The sequence below is a fragment of the Takifugu rubripes genome, chromosome 15 (assembly GCF_901000725.2).
Source record: "Takifugu rubripes chromosome 15, fTakRub1.2, whole genome shotgun sequence".
NCBI classification, from domain to species: Eukaryota; Metazoa; Chordata; class Actinopteri; order Tetraodontiformes; family Tetraodontidae; genus Takifugu; species Takifugu rubripes.
Window position 1 is genome coordinate 14,141,912 of NC_042299.1, and position 14,146 is coordinate 14,156,057.

General features: G+C 43.5%; 3 protein-coding genes across 10 annotated transcripts; 2 read left to right on the forward strand and 1 right to left on the reverse strand.

The window, feature by feature from the left end:
- Positions 1–110: 110 nt before the first annotated feature.
- On the forward strand, positions 111–1,886 carry LOC101062110 (lipocalin-like). 3 transcript variants are annotated; one of them, XR_003890914.1, is made up of 7 exons: positions 183–518; positions 638–777; positions 851–924; positions 998–1,114; positions 1,345–1,446; positions 1,525–1,612; positions 1,696–1,886. XR_003890914.1 is itself a non-coding variant. In XM_029847920.1 (6 exons), the coding sequence occupies exons 1-5, from the start codon at positions 426–428 to the stop codon at positions 1,464–1,466; spliced, it is 546 nt and encodes a 181-aa protein (XP_029703780.1). In that variant the 5' UTR covers positions 111–425; the 3' UTR covers position 1,467; positions 1,696–1,886. The 3 variants fall into 3 exon arrangements, 2 of the variants coding, with proteins under 2 accessions (XP_029703780.1, XP_003971323.2); XM_029847920.1 differs by lacking the exon at positions 1,525–1,612 and having other exon boundaries at positions 111–518; positions 1,345–1,467; XM_003971274.3 differs by having other exon boundaries at positions 187–518; positions 1,525–1,741.
- A 687-nt stretch (positions 1,887–2,573) lies between these two features.
- LOC115252578 (uncharacterized) lies at positions 2,574–4,661 on the forward strand. 4 transcript variants are annotated; one of them, XM_029847916.1, is made up of 4 exons: positions 2,574–3,067; positions 3,183–3,413; positions 3,580–3,629; positions 4,101–4,661. In XM_029847916.1, the coding sequence occupies exons 1-4, from the start codon at positions 2,605–2,607 to the stop codon at positions 4,392–4,394; spliced, it is 1,038 nt and encodes a 345-aa protein (XP_029703776.1). In that variant the 5' UTR covers positions 2,574–2,604; the 3' UTR covers positions 4,395–4,661. The 4 variants fall into 4 exon arrangements, with proteins under 4 accessions (XP_029703776.1, XP_029703777.1, XP_029703778.1 ...); XM_029847917.1 differs by having other exon boundaries at positions 3,183–3,344; XM_029847918.1 differs by lacking the exon at positions 3,580–3,629.
- A 965-nt stretch (positions 4,662–5,626) lies between these two features.
- Positions 5,627–13,563, reverse strand: LOC105416178 (zinc finger X-chromosomal protein). Of its 3 annotated transcripts, XM_029847915.1 has the most exons (8): positions 13,006–13,553; positions 10,841–10,937; positions 10,505–10,598; positions 10,284–10,412; positions 9,886–10,035; positions 9,266–9,394; positions 8,781–8,924; positions 5,627–8,271 (listed from the first exon to the last, which is right to left on the reverse strand). In XM_029847915.1, exons 3-8 carry the CDS (start codon positions 10,596–10,598, stop codon positions 6,971–6,973), a joined length of 1,947 nt encoding a protein of 648 aa, XP_029703775.1. In that variant the 5' UTR covers positions 10,841–10,937; positions 13,006–13,553; the 3' UTR covers positions 5,627–6,970. The 3 variants fall into 3 exon arrangements, with proteins under 3 accessions (XP_029703775.1, XP_011609888.1, XP_011609889.1); XM_011611586.2 differs by having other exon boundaries at positions 10,284–10,598; positions 13,006–13,551; XM_011611587.2 differs by lacking the exon at positions 9,266–9,394 and having other exon boundaries at positions 10,284–10,598; positions 13,006–13,563.
- Positions 13,564–14,146: the final 583 nt, after the last annotated feature.

Consider the following 14,146-nt stretch of genomic DNA (forward strand, 5'->3'; position numbering starts at 1 on the left):
TATTGTGTCGTGAATGCTGATGGGTGTGTTTTATTCTAACCCACAGAAAGCACTGGGAGCTGCTTGCTTTTTTGGGTGACATGCTTTTAAAATGTGTTAAGTGACGGCGGCGGCGTTCAGCTGGCTATTTTCCAGTTCCAACCATCAGGTGTGGCGGAAGGGAAACGACACCAACTGGTATGTTTGTCACTTGGTTTCCTGACGGGTCTTTCCCATCATGCATCCCTGGCTGAGCTGAACGCGTGCGTAGCATGACTGAAACAGCTTTGTGAAGCAGCTCATGTTGGAACCCATCCCAGCTACAGGCTTTGGGTGCACGTGCACACGTGTGTCTGTCTGGGTGTGTTGGTCTGGAAAGAAAAGGCAGTATCACTTTAGATATAGGCAGACCATCGGCAGTCTTCCTCAGCTCTGCGACTGCAACAATGACGGTTCTGCTGTCAGCTTTGGGAATCCTGCTCTGCTCTCTGGTGTCTTCCTCAGATGTTTTACCACAGGCAGAGTTCGATTTACACATGGTGAGTCAGAAAACAGTTTGATCATCACCTATTCTTTATTTTAGAGTGATTCCAGCGCTTCTTTGTGCAATCTGATTGATTGCTCTAATAATAGATAATCTCATTTGTCCTTTGAAAAGATGGCAGGAAAATGGCACCTAGTTGGATTTGCCAGTAACACCGAGTGGTTCGTCAGCCGTAAAGCCGGCATGAAGATGGGAACTGCGATTTTCAGCCCAACTCTGGACGGAGACCTGAACCTCTCACACGCCAGCCTCAGGTGAGCACCTACAGAAAAGAATCCTGGGAAAAAAACATCTTAAAAACTGATTTAAAGGGACATTTTCCTGTAGATCCGACGGTTCCTGCTGGAGAATGACCAGCCTGGTTAAGAAGACTGACGTAGCAGGAAAATTCTCCTATCCCAGTAGGCAGGAACGCACAGTCAGACCCTCCACAGTGTCTCTCCTGTCCTAACACATCGCTCCTCCTCCCTCCAGCAAGCTTTGGGGACGGCAACGAAATGATTGTTGTTGATGTGAAATACGACGAGTACGCCCTGGTTCATGTAGCTAACACCAAGGAGGCGCATCTTACTGTTGTCAACAAATTATATGGTAAGACTTTACCGCTGGTATGAATATAATACAGTATATACTAGTGTTGTCCTGGTAACAGTCACTGGTGTCCAAGGAAACTTGCTGGTTTCCTGTCATAGAATTGTTCTCGCAGCTCAGTGCATTTTATGTTAACTGCATCTGCAAGTCATATATTTCATTCTTTTTCTGCTGTACATTTAAGTATCACATCATTATTATTGTTGTTGTTGTTATTCATGCTTTGACAGGCCGCAGCCAAGTCCTTGGTCCTGACGTGCTGGAGAAGTTCCAACGGTTCTCTTTAGAGACTGGGATCCTCCCTGAAAACATCGTACCTCTCCCCCAAAATGGTACGTTGAACATCCAGTGATGTAAGGAGAGAGCAGTGTTTTTCCACACTAATCCTGTACTTTTACCTCATTTTTTAGAAGAGTGCCCAGTTGCCTAATGTCCACATGCGACACGCCGATGGCCTCAGAGCTTAAACACACCGTATATCTGCCTATTCTAATTCATGTAAATCTCAGTAAAATCCTTTTTATGGTGAACAAAATCCCTTTCTTTAAACATGTCATATTAACGCTAGCTATTCCTTTCAGGGAAACAGTATTTGCTTCTATTCGACATTAAAGTTTCTGAACTTTGTGTTCTGGAAGTTCATTCTGTGGAGCTGGAAGATGGGTTTCGTGATCGTTCGCACCTTTCACCCTTACACGAGGCGATTTTGTAGTTTTCTGCATGTGCTGAAACACAATTCTAATAATAAAGCTTTCAGCAAATGACAAAATTACTCAGGATGTAATATTTATTCATATCATTTAAAATGATTCTTATAAGAAAGTCATGAGGTGAGCAGAAACATCTGGACTTTAAGAGTCTATGAAATAAATGGGCAGAATCTCTAGACTTAATATGTTCTTCATTAGTAAAATGAACAGGCTGAGGAGCATCCATGACAAGCTTCAGTTGACCTTTTTATCAACTGGTACCATCTTCACTCGTCAGTGTCAATGTCAGAAATGAGAATTTATTAAAATACAACAATAAGTACTGATAATAGTGTCACTATTTCATAAACAGGTTTGACAGTTGAGTTAATGATAACTGTTTAACTGACGTCCAAAACTTAGCAAAACCTCTTACAATATCGTTAATCTTTGACATTGACAGGATGGCAATGGAAGGAGAAATATGATTGTGTAGTTTCAGTCGTATCGCTCATTTTGAACAAATCAATTGGGTAAAACAATTTTATTTAAAAAGGTGGCAACAGTTAAGCCAGATACATTTAACAAGTGACTTGCAGGTTGAATCATTACTGCTATTGTCATCAATGATGTAAGCATATTAAATGTCATCAAAGACAAAGGTTTTGAGATGAAAGCGCAATTGCCTTTGTGCCTAACATCAAAGTCTCACTTCAATGGCACAAACCAAAATTAAAACATATCTGACATTGAGCAGAACTATTTAAAACCCAAACACGTTGTCCTCACTGCTGTATCAAAATGCAATCCACCAACGCACAGATGCTGATCCCTAACCTTTTCCCGGCAAAACTGTGGAATTTGGTAAACCATCCAGAAGTCACAGCCATTGTTTGGGACAGCAAAGGTGAATGTATTGAAATCAACCAGGAGCTCCTGGAGAAGCAGATCCTGTCTCCCAGCACCAACACCTTGACCGGCTGCCCCAGCTTCAAAAGCATCTCTTTCTCGAGCTTCATACGGCAGCTTTACGCGTATGGATTCAAGAAGGCGGAGCACTGCAAGAGATATTTAGTAATCCATCATTATTTACATCCACTCTTCAAGAAAAACAAGCCGGAGCTCCTTTCTCTTATGGGTCGGCTTGCAACTAAGACTAGGAGACCCCCTCCATATTTTCCTGAAATTTTGCTTGAGAAGGGAAACGATAACGTAGATGCTCACCCGGGAGGAGACAATGTGGAAGGAGCAAGGATGCACACTGGTAAGTGACCACTGAGAGCGGCTCGATCCGGAAGGATTTGCCACCACGTTTTCCCCTTTTACTGTCTTATCACGAAGGTTTGGTCAGATTTGCCATGTTTCTGCTCTTTCTGCAGGAAATCACTTACTTCAGCATCAATTTAATCTCATCCCTGTTGCGCCGCACGCTGTCACCGCCGTCCATCCACAGTTCCCCGGGAGGAACGATGGCATTGGGGCTTGTGTGCCCAACGTGCTCCACGTCCCTGTAGCAAACTACCCTGGTGCTATAATACCGAGTATGATCCATCCTTTATGCTTCCTCCAAAGACCCCCTATGCTCCCGCCTCCTGATTGCTATGTCCGATGTGAGCGCAACACTTGCAAGATTCATTTGGCCAAAACTACTTGTTTTGTCTATTTTGCTTTGTTGCCTTTCCAAAAGTTTCAGTGTGATACTTTTCATGTGAATGTGATCCTGTTTTATGAGCACTTTACATATTCTAAAGGGGTTTTTTTTTGTTCTTGTTTAAGGGGGTTACCAGCAGAATCACATGACTCCAATGTTCGTTAATCCCTACAAGGTTGGTGACTTTGAGCATTACACTGCCAATTTGAAAAAGAAAGTCTATTCACTTGGATTTATACGCTGACTAAAACTAAAATCGACACGCTGATTCCAAATTTGAAGTTAGTTTTAGCACGTCAGGTTTTTTCTCCGCAGCCAAATTCCACTGATTCGCTGCAGTCAGACTTGCCAGCTGATTACGACTGGACTCATCACCAGTTGCTTGGCAACTGGTGCGGTCACAATTGAGCCAGTGCGATGAGACGTGTGTCAATAGTGGGTCGATAGGGGGTCGATATTGATCAATAGGGGATCCTATATTTCAAAAACTTGACGTGATAGAGAAAAACTGAGACCGGTTTTGGAATTAAAAATGAGGTAAAAGCAGCTGTCAGACCCAACTCAACAAAAATGGTGTTCCCCGAGTCCTGGGGTGAATTCACTATTCAGCTCCAGGGTTTTCAACTTGTGTGCTTTGTTTCCTTAGATGGGATATCCAGTAAACACGTACGGGGCTCCGCAGCCAGCCAACGTGGCTCCTCAGAACGCACAGATGAGGAAATCTCCATCGCTCATCATTATAGAGGACGAGTCCCAAGACAGCTTTTCGGGTGGAGAATCACTGCCCGTCCCGTCTGTCTACAGCCACGACAACACTCCAACCAAGAGTGGCGAGGATGAAATCCCCACGCTGGCACCTGAGGAGAGCTCCAAGGACTCGACCGAAAAAGCAGCAGAGTTGTTGTTGTTTTTATCAGGGAAGGGGTGTCATAGGTCGTGAGTAATTGGCCCGCCGACCTCCGACCTCGCTGACCCACTCTATTTATTAATGTATTTCTATTCTCCGCCTATCCCCCCCCCCCCTTCCCAGCCAGCCTTTAGCAGGAGGGTCCCCCTACACGAGCCTGGTCCTGCTCAAGGTTTCTTCCTGTTAAAGGGGAGATTTCCTTGCCACTGTTGCTCGTTGGGGGTCAGGCCCTGGGATTCTTTAAAGCGCCTTGGAACAACTGTAACAGACGCTTTATGAATAAAGATTGATTTGATTTGATTGTTTTAGATTATTTTAGAAAATATGCTACCGTATACTTGCTGATTTGATGTATTGAGAAAGATTTAAAATGCTTTTTCTTTCTTTTTAACTCCGGGAACAAGGTAAATAATGAAATTATTAGCACATACATGTTACAGTCTTTGGTGGCCAGCACAGAACTGAACACTGGATTCCACCATGACGCTTTACAACCATCTTTCCATCATCAACACCCACATCATTCTCAATGTACCACCACCACCACCAGGCAGACTTGAAACAGAGCAACTCAGCAGAACCCTGCATCAGCTTGTTATCACTTTGTAATATTTCATCCACTCCCTAGACGCTCTCAGGGGTTCACATGAGCAGTCTCACAGTAAATCTGCAGAAGTGGATTAAATCAAAAGTGAAAGCACTCTGTTCCTCCTCCATCTGCTTGGGTGCTAAACATACAGATGCATTTAAGCAATAATAGAATAATTATTCTCTCAATGTTCAGTTCATTTGTTTCCATCCCATTTTAAAAAAACAAAAGAATTTTGTCCTCTGTGCTGTAAGATTTTAGGACTCTACTAGAACACACTGTTTCATAAATAAGATCTTCCATTCTTGATCTTCACCGTTTCAATACTTACTGAATCAAATGTATCTAAAAATATGTTTATAGCTCGATCTTTATATATGCCTAGATGTCTCTGGTCCCGTGACACTAGTCTTGTTCACACCCATCTCAGACCAATCCAACTGCTGAACTACATTTTTTAAAAACAACATTTACCGGTGGGCACAGGTGTTTATGGTTTCCATCATTCCTCCCAGTTAAAATGAAGAATGTCCCATCTTACTCCACAACAGGTGTAATCTCTGGCTCACGCTGCATGGAGACGGTCGTCGTCTCCCAGTGCCATCGCCGCCAACAGGTTCCTATTTCCACATTATTGATGAGCACATGACTCCCATGTGCAAACACAGAAGGCAAATGGCTAAAATACTTTGAGTTTATTAACTTTAACAAATACGCCAAAGTACATCCATAACAACACAGCTGAGATTCCTTTATCAAGTGTTTACATCTACACGCTTTGTACAGGTTTGTATACAAAACAATAATTTACGTCCCATAGAAGTCTAGTTACACTGAACTATACAACATGTAAATGAAATAAATATATATAAAAAAAATAATCACAGGTGGTAACAAAAGCATACATGTACACCATCAGGAGCAGTCATCTGTAGTCGTCTAGAAAAAAGAAAAGTCCCTTTCTACTGGAAAACATACACAAGGACAGAATCAGTGGATGAATTGATCAACGCTAACCTGTTTCAAAATCGAGCCAAATATCAGTGCCATAGTAACAATTGTTGGAAATGCTTTAGATTATGTCAATTCATGTTTAAAAAAAAAAAAAAAGTCTTGAATGATAAATGGGTGAAGACTCACTGCCCTCCATTTCAGTATTATTGGCCTTTAAAATAGTCACCAGTTCCATTTTGCTTCTACTGCTGGGAGCATTATTTATGGACAACTGCCATTAATACCAGCAATCTCAGAACAGAATATCAGAGGAGCGACACAGGCGACGTCCTGCAGGTTAGGCGCACGTCTGAACTCTTATTCAGCACCTTGACGCATGAAAATTGAGGCAGCAGCAGCTCAGTCGGTGTGTAAAAACCAAATTCCCCATTGTGGGATTAATAAAGTGTATCTTCTTCAGAGTAATTTTGTTACCGTAGTGATAGCCATTTATCTGGGTGATGGACAGAACCAGTGTTGCCAGAAAGACAACGTTTGTAGTCAGAGCACAATAAGAGAAGCCAGAAGCTCATTTGTCATTCATTAATTCCTCACTTTGCTCTTTTTAATTACTGCATTTGTTTACCTAAAAGTCCAGCGCTACAGAGAAGCTGCTTAATCAACCACGATGTGGCGTTGAAATAAAATGCAAACATTCTGGAAATCACACTTTGGCTTGAGACAAATTGTCGAGACTGAAAAGTGTTTTTCGGGGTGTTGGGGGGGGGGGGCTTCAAAATGTCATTCTACAAAGAGAGCTGCACAATCGGTCATGCACACTATGACCAGGGGGGGACATGCAGTTACCAAGTGCAAGTTTGTGGAAGGGATTGGTTGAACAACTCTGATGGAGCATCGATCACATATGTACACGTGTTTACATTTCTAAACAAATGTTCAGCTGAAGGGGAAGCAAGTGTGAACGTTGAGGGTGCAGTGATTTGCTTTGGGATGGGGGGGGGGGGGGGCAGACAGTTCAACATAGTTCATCTGTTGTGGCACAGTATTCCGCTCGTTTAGACTAGAGTCAGTCCGTCTGCACCACGTCTTTGTGGTGACGCATGATATGCTGGTTCTTCTCAGAAGGCCTCCGGAAGCCTTTTGAACAGATCTCACAACGATGCGGGTAGTCTTTTGTGTGAATGGAAATGACGTGGCGCTTGAACCCCGACGCGTCCCCCGTGCTGTAGTCGCAGTACTGGCATTGATAGATCCTCCTCTCTTTCTGTCCTTTGCCAATGACTACAGTCACGCTGCTGGCCAAACTGGCTGCACTCACTCTGCCCTTTGCGTTAGAAGCACCGGAGGCAGTGGATGCGGCCTTTTTAGGCGTCGCTACGGGAGTATGCGTCTCTGTCCTCTTAACCTCGGTCTTTTCAGGAGAGGCCTGCTGTTCTTTCGTGTGGACAGACAAGATGTGACGGCTGAGAACAAAGGGATCCGCATTTTTGTAATTACAATGCCGACATTGATGGAGTTTCTTGGTTCGATGCGACATAGAGTGCTTCTTCAGTTCAGACGGTCGGTGGAAGCCTTTCCCACAAACGGCACATTTGTGTGGGTAGTCCTTGGTGTGAACAGATATGATATGGCGTTTCAAGTCACTGGAATTGGAACTTTTGTGATCACAGTGGGCACAAAGGTGGGTCTTATTCTCTTCGTGCGTTAGTCCGTGCTGCATTAATTCCTCCTCTTCGGCAAAAGTCTGAAAGCAGCGCTCGCATTTGTAGGGCATCTCTTTGCTATGCTTAGTCTTAATGTGCGTTTTTAGATTGGAGGAATCTGCAGACTTGTAGTCACAATACAGGCAAGAGTAAGGCTTTTCGCCGGTGTGCGTGCGCATGTGTTTCTTTAACTCTGACGGGTGCCGGAAACCTTTCCCACATTCCACACAGATGTGAGGGAAGCTTTTGCTATGAACGGCTAACAAGTGGCGATTGAGCAGTCCTTGCTCAGCAGTTTCATAGTCACAGAACTTGCATTTATGCATCTTAGTAGGCGTAGGAGGCGGTTGGGTCTTAGGCTCTCTGTGGTGATGCTGCAATCTGTGGGAAAACAGTGCCGCCTGCTGGTGGAACTCCTTACCGCACATTTCACACTCAAAGGGGGCCTTGCTGCTGAGGGCATGCACTTCCATGTGGTTGTGGAGGCTGGCTTTCTTGTTGGTGGTGAAGTCACAGTCTGTACATTGATACTTCTTCCGCGTCAGAACATCCTGGTGATGATTCTTGGTGTGACGCTTCAGGAAACCTCGTGACTTGAACTTTTTGCCACAAAGCATGCAGGGGTAAACCGTCAATGGCTGACCATACGGACCGATGATGATGGCTGTGGGGAAACGGAAACGCACTAAATGTATAAATACTATCTACCATCAGTGATTAGATTAAAAAGGAACACAATAATAAGGCAAATTATGGCTGACACATTCAGAATTATGCTTATAATATTGTGTGTGTGATAGCAAGATAACAGAACAACTGCCACAAAAGTCTGTTCAAACTGTCTACAAGTTTTACTGTTTTACTGTTTAACTGTAATCAAGTTTTACAGCTACTCTAATAATTCAGCCAAAATTAATGGCTGCTTCTAAATGTGCTCAAAGCGAGAATATCATTAAACTGTGATGCTGAAAAAAGAAAATATATCTTGTATTGAAAGTCACCGCTTATGATTGATGTTGAAGTTGCACAGAAATGGAATCATTACACTTGCATAAATTAATAATTGATCCTTAATATCAAAGAGTTTTCTCATATAAGGAGATTTAACAATCATCTCCAGTTTCACTCATCCCTTTGAAGCAAACATGTATGCAGAGTGTGTACTGCTCTTACCTGTCTGTACCTGTCGGTGCTCAGATCTCCTCTTGTTCTTGCTCCGCTGTCTGCCGATGTCGTCAACGCCCTCGGACTCATCGATATGCAACAGTGCGCTGGCTGCCCCGTTTCGGTTTTCACAACTCTCGCTGTCCTCAGCACCTGCCGGGGTGACATCATGTGTTCAGCCAATCTTGTGATTGGAGCAACTGTCTAACTTTTGTAGAATCAAGCCAAAGTGAAGAGAGGTGGCTGATATCCAGGGTTCCATTGATGCTGTTAAAGAACTCTCTGCTGATCGTGGTCATCGATCCCTAAAAACACGCTGCCATACAGGAAGCCATAGGCAATTAGTTCTACACCTTGTAATGCTGCTTTCCTAAACCTCCGTCTCATAGGACCAACCTGGACATGTTTGCACCCAAACTGGAGGTAAAAGAGGGGGGATATGAATGTTTACATTCACAACTCTCATCCCAGTTTATTAGGTCCACACAACTCACTGTGGTTTCCTTGACTGTGATGGGAATCCCCGACAGACATGTAAACCATCTTCTCTCTCAGCGTTTGGCCTGAAGCCTCAGTTAACGCCACACTTTCAGTGTCTCCGTCACTGATGTCAACCGATTCTCCTACAGAATAAGAACAGCTTTTAAACTCTTGATCCGAGTTTCAATCGAGATCATTGCTTAGGGGACATCCAAGTAGGGATGCACAGATCTGACCATTTCAGCACCAATACTGAAACAGGAGTAAACAGTAAAACGACCTTGTGCCACTACCCGTGTTTCAAATTCACATTTATCAATCATTTCTTTACATTTCAGGCAATATAAAACTTGTTTGAAGTTTTCTAAACTTTGCACTCTCATACTTTTTGCACACAAATGTGTGGAATGTGGCTGTTCTCATCCCAATTATCACTTAATTAGAATATTGAGATACACACATATAGTGGTATCAGTGCATCCCCACTATCAAGGATTTTAGAAACCAATTTGAAAAAAATAACTATTTTTAGTGCCTACAGATTTATAGAATGTGAATTTCCTAGACACACTGATATACACACGTTTTGCAGGCACCATGAGGACTGATTGGTTAAATCAGCGATGCTACTCACCCATGTCATCCTCCCCTGAATCAGCCTTGAAGATGTACACTTTTATCACCTCCTGGCCATCCTCGTCCTTCTCCACCTCCTGGTCCTCCACCGCTCCCTCCACCGTTACCTCCGTTCCATCCTCAGACACCATTTTCCCAGCTTCATCCACTAGGTGGGAAACACGCCGCAATCATGAATCAAGCTACCGGTAATAAAATAATCGGATGCTAACGAAAACGAAATGCTAACAAAGGGGCTTCAGACACTGTTTTGATTGTTTCAGATTCTTTTTTGTGTTGGGCTCTTTGATCTGATCTCTGTTGAGGACCTTTGAGCGTAAATGGAGAGTAAATGTTTTATAATGAAGCAACGTGACATTTTACTGTGACCCCAACGGGACAGAGTGGCGGACTTACAGGATATCATTAGATAATCCCCGCAGCCATCTTGATCATCCTCCTGCTGCTCGTGGTCCAAACCATCTTCAGGGATGTCTCCCATGGCGACACCTTCCTCCTCACCATCCAGAGCCATCACACAGGTTTCTACAGCAACATCTTCGTCTTCATCGCAGTGCACATACTCAGAAACCACATCCTCAACAGCATCCTGGATGACTAGCTCATCTGGGGCAAACCTGTGAACTGCCATGCTTTCCCCTTCACCTTCTGATACCAACACAGTCTCTTGAAGTTCCACAACAAACTCCTGCCCGCCGGCACCACCCTCATCTGGAAAACGCAGGGTTACTCCGTTATCAGTAGTTCCGAATTAGAGGTTATTTGTATGCTTTTTAAATGACACCTTAAATGAGCGACACCTATTAATTCCATATAATACATCATGCGGTATGTAGCATCGAGCATCTATCTGTAGTATCTACCAAAAATCAACATTTCAAAGATGTATCATAGATGTATCAACAGTCCTGCTTCTTCTATGGAAACAAAATGCACATAAGCATGGTAATTACCCGATCCGTGTAATATTATTTTAGGCTCCTCAGAATGTATTGCAAGCCTGGTGACATCTTCATCCATTGTCCTCGCACTGCATTTGTTACTGGAGAGCTGGAGACAAAGCACACAGAGGTAAGTTTTAGTTATTGGTGTTAACAAAATTCAAGAATTGATGTCTCTTCATGTCTATGCTGCTATTACAATTCAATTACCCGACGGGGATGAATAAAGTAAATCTTGAATCTCAATAAGGAGGCCAGCACATTGTTCAACATACCCATTCCAGCCTTACAAAAATAACTGAACAGCCTTTACATCAGACACTTCTATTATCAAAGTAAAGTGTCTCTATAGGAAAGATGCTGTCTTAAAAACACTATGTACTACAACTACCAATAAAAGAACAAAATCTGTAAACAAGCAAAATATAAAAATCTAAATTACTTAGAAGAAATGGAAAGCATCCGGTGTCCATAATTGCCATATTTGTTCTCTTACAGTTATAATGATATACATAAATGCATTATGCTAATAGTTTGCCCCACATGACAGAATGGATCATTAACTGCACAACAGCAGGAATCTGACCAAATCCTAACAGAAATAAACCTGTTGGTGCCTGATCTGGACGGGGCTGGCATTTTCTATTGATACGAGTTTGTGTCAAACCTCCCTTTAGTGTTGGAGGACCAAGAAAAGCTCCCAACAATAAAAACTATTATTATTCATTTCCATGTACATGACTGCAGATCATGTGACTAACACATGAACGTCCACAGCAGTAAACTTCTTCAGTACATCCACCACAAAGTAACGTGACGGCCGGCGTTTGTTTATCAGTCCGTTAGCGAAATAACTTTAAAAGTTAGTCACGGATTCTAAGGAAAGTTCCAGGAAATGTTAATTGGCCCGGGAAGAGACAATTCAATTTTAATGATGCTCTGGATCTTGGAGGGACTTTGAGTTTTGCTTGATAAGCCAAGAGGCTATAAGCAACCGCCCAAGATATGTAACCTTGTACTACTTGCTTGGCAGGGGTCTGTGCACTTTTCTAGTTATTACTGCTGCACCTTAAGATGGTTCAACATTCAAAAGCCAGCCTGATATTTGCGTGGTTTCATTTTGGAGTTCACTCCTGCATAGAATTTTTTTTTTTTTTTAAATCCAAAAATAACAGAAACATCTTTTGTTTGGGCTGCAGACAATAACTAGATGCGTGTAATGACACGTTGTGATGGTGTAGCCAGCGGTGGTATAACTTCAAACTTGGGTTAAGACAGTCATCCAGGTGGAAATATGAGTAGTGATGCAGCTTAGGCAACATTTGTGGAAGATATTCCTCTCACACAGACACAAGGGGATGCAGAGATGTAAACAGTGTGACCGATGCAGCGTCTTCACCGACTGCACCATCCCCCCACGGCCAGGTAATAAGATGACAAAGTCCTTTTGTGATATAATATTCCGCCGAAAGTAGTTGGAAAGACGGCAAATCCAACTGGAACGACCCAACTAACCTCGCCACTCATTCATGCACGTCTTAATAGTTCGTAAGCCCCGACGAGATGAAACGGTAATGTCTTCAATTGACCACTGGAGCGGTGTTAGCACTGGGTGCATGTGCTAATTCCGACAGCCCACACGCTAAACTCCACACTTTTCAAAAACATTCTTGGCTATCGCGCCTCCAAAAACAAATGTAAAATCCAACCTCGCAGGGGGCTTTGGTGGAAAGCTGCAAAATGGAGAAGCATGAACAGCCCCACTAGCGTTTTCCGTGACACTAGCGCCCGCCATTTTGTTAGCTTAGTGTCCGGGCGAATGCTAATTTTAACGCCAAACGGAGATTTTTCTAAAGTCACCCCGCGTCTATTGTGGGTGATATCGCACACGGACGATTGTGTTTCCAAACGTAAAATTCCACCTCCAACCCGGGCTAGTAACGATGCCAAAACTTTTAGCGGACTGGCTCGCTAGCAGATAGGCCGAAAAAAATGTCAATTATACGGCCTCAATGGAGGCCTTGGAAAGAAAAGGCCCGGCCCTGCGCGGCCTGTCAGTGGCGTGAAAGAAATTAATTAAAATATCACATGCATTCAAAAACAAAGACACTTGGACATGCACAAACACAACCAAAGCTCCGCATACGGGTCTCGCAGATGCAAAATAGCCAGCGTACCAGATTTAAGCTGCAGGGATGGCCTTTGTCTACTCCTCGGCTTCCCAGGCCGCCTGGTTCACCCAGTCTCGGGCAGGATTCAGTCGGGAATTTTGTGATATTTGGGCGGGCCGGACAGGAGCAGAGAAGGAGGGGTTATGGGTTGTTTCTGGAGCTCTGCTGAAGGCAGGACCCGTGTGAAGCCAGATCTTGTCATGCTACAGTCCCCTGCTCCTCCAGCTCCGAGGCCGCCGTCAGCACGACACGTCACAGCCGGAGAGCGGCAGGAAAATGCGGAAGGGTTGAGGTGGAAATCACACAGGCAGGTACCAAATAGGCCATGATCCCAGGTCTACTGGCACGATCCTGGCCGAAAGGGTTGAGGAGCACAACTCTAAAGGCGCGTAGTAATTGTCTCAAGGCTACTAACAGCAGTATTACATGAGGCGTTGATGGAAATCCTCATCTAAAGTGGTGACCCCCCCGTCCAGAGACACAACGGCTCACATTTAAGTCACCTAAGACAGCCACAGTTCCGTGCACGTATACTTTTCTTCTATCTCAACACGTTTCCCGCTCTTCTAAAGTGATATTTTTCCACATACAAAGTGTTTTGGAAAGTGCATTTTTATTTGAATATTTGAACTTGTACAGTCAGCAGGTGAACAACGAATGCAGTTATTGGTTTCCATTATTGATAAATTTGAACATGTAAAACATCAAATAGTCACAGGCTGCTTGCTTCTTTTAGCCTCATATTAAACAGGGCTGAATTTTAGCCGTCTAATATGAAATTGCTGTTTATAAAAATACCTTTTAATCCTTGTTATTTTATATGAACCTACGGGGCCCGTGTATAATTTTAGATTATTACCTTCTTTAATGTGGGGATACTCTCAATCTTCTCACTTATATCAGAATTGACTTCTTTTTAAATAAATCTACAACACAATTATTCTGAAGATGTGTCTGGAGTGTAATTTCCATACGCGCACCCCGGTTTACCTTTGGGAGTCGCGTCACGGGGCTCGTCCCCATTTAATTGGGCGACAGCGCCCCCTGCTGTCGGCGGCGGAAATAACATCGTGGTGTCGCGCGCGCACACCGACGTCACGTGAATCTTCCCAAAAAGAATGCAGAAAAATACGTAAACACCCAAAAT

Excerpts from the sequence above, each read along its gene's own strand:
- LOC101062110 (XM_029847920.1), top strand. The coding sequence starts at position 426 with ATGACGGTTCTGCTGTCAGCTTTGGGAATCCTGCTCTGCTCTCTGGTG. Across the intron at positions 778-850 it reads CTCTCACACGCCAGCCTCAG|ATCCGACGGTTCCTGCTGGA; the intron begins GTGAGCACCTAC and ends ATTTTCCTGTAG. Across the intron at positions 1,115-1,344 it reads TGTTGTCAACAAATTATATG|GCCGCAGCCAAGTCCTTGGT; the intron begins GTAAGACTTTAC and ends ATGCTTTGACAG.
- LOC115252578 (XM_029847916.1), top strand. The coding sequence starts at position 2,605 with ATGCAATCCACCAACGCACAGATGCTGATCCCTAACCTTTTCCCGGCA. Across the intron at positions 3,068-3,182 it reads AGGAGCAAGGATGCACACTG|GAAATCACTTACTTCAGCAT; the intron begins GTAAGTGACCAC and ends CTCTTTCTGCAG. Across the intron at positions 3,414-3,579 it reads TCCTGATTGCTATGTCCGAT|GGGGTTACCAGCAGAATCAC; the intron begins GTGAGCGCAACA and ends TTCTTGTTTAAG.
- LOC105416178 (XM_011611586.2), bottom strand. The coding sequence starts at position 10,907 with ATGGATGAAGATGTCACCAGGCTTGCAATACATTCTGAGGAGCCTAAA. Across the intron at positions 10,036-10,283 it reads GGATTATCTAATGATATCCT|TGGATGAAGCTGGGAAAATG; the intron begins GTAAGTCCGCCA and ends TTTCCCACCTAG. Across the intron at positions 8,925-9,265 it reads TCACAGTCAAGGAAACCACA|GTGCTGAGGACAGCGAGAGT; the intron begins GTGAGTTGTGTG and ends TCACCCCGGCAG.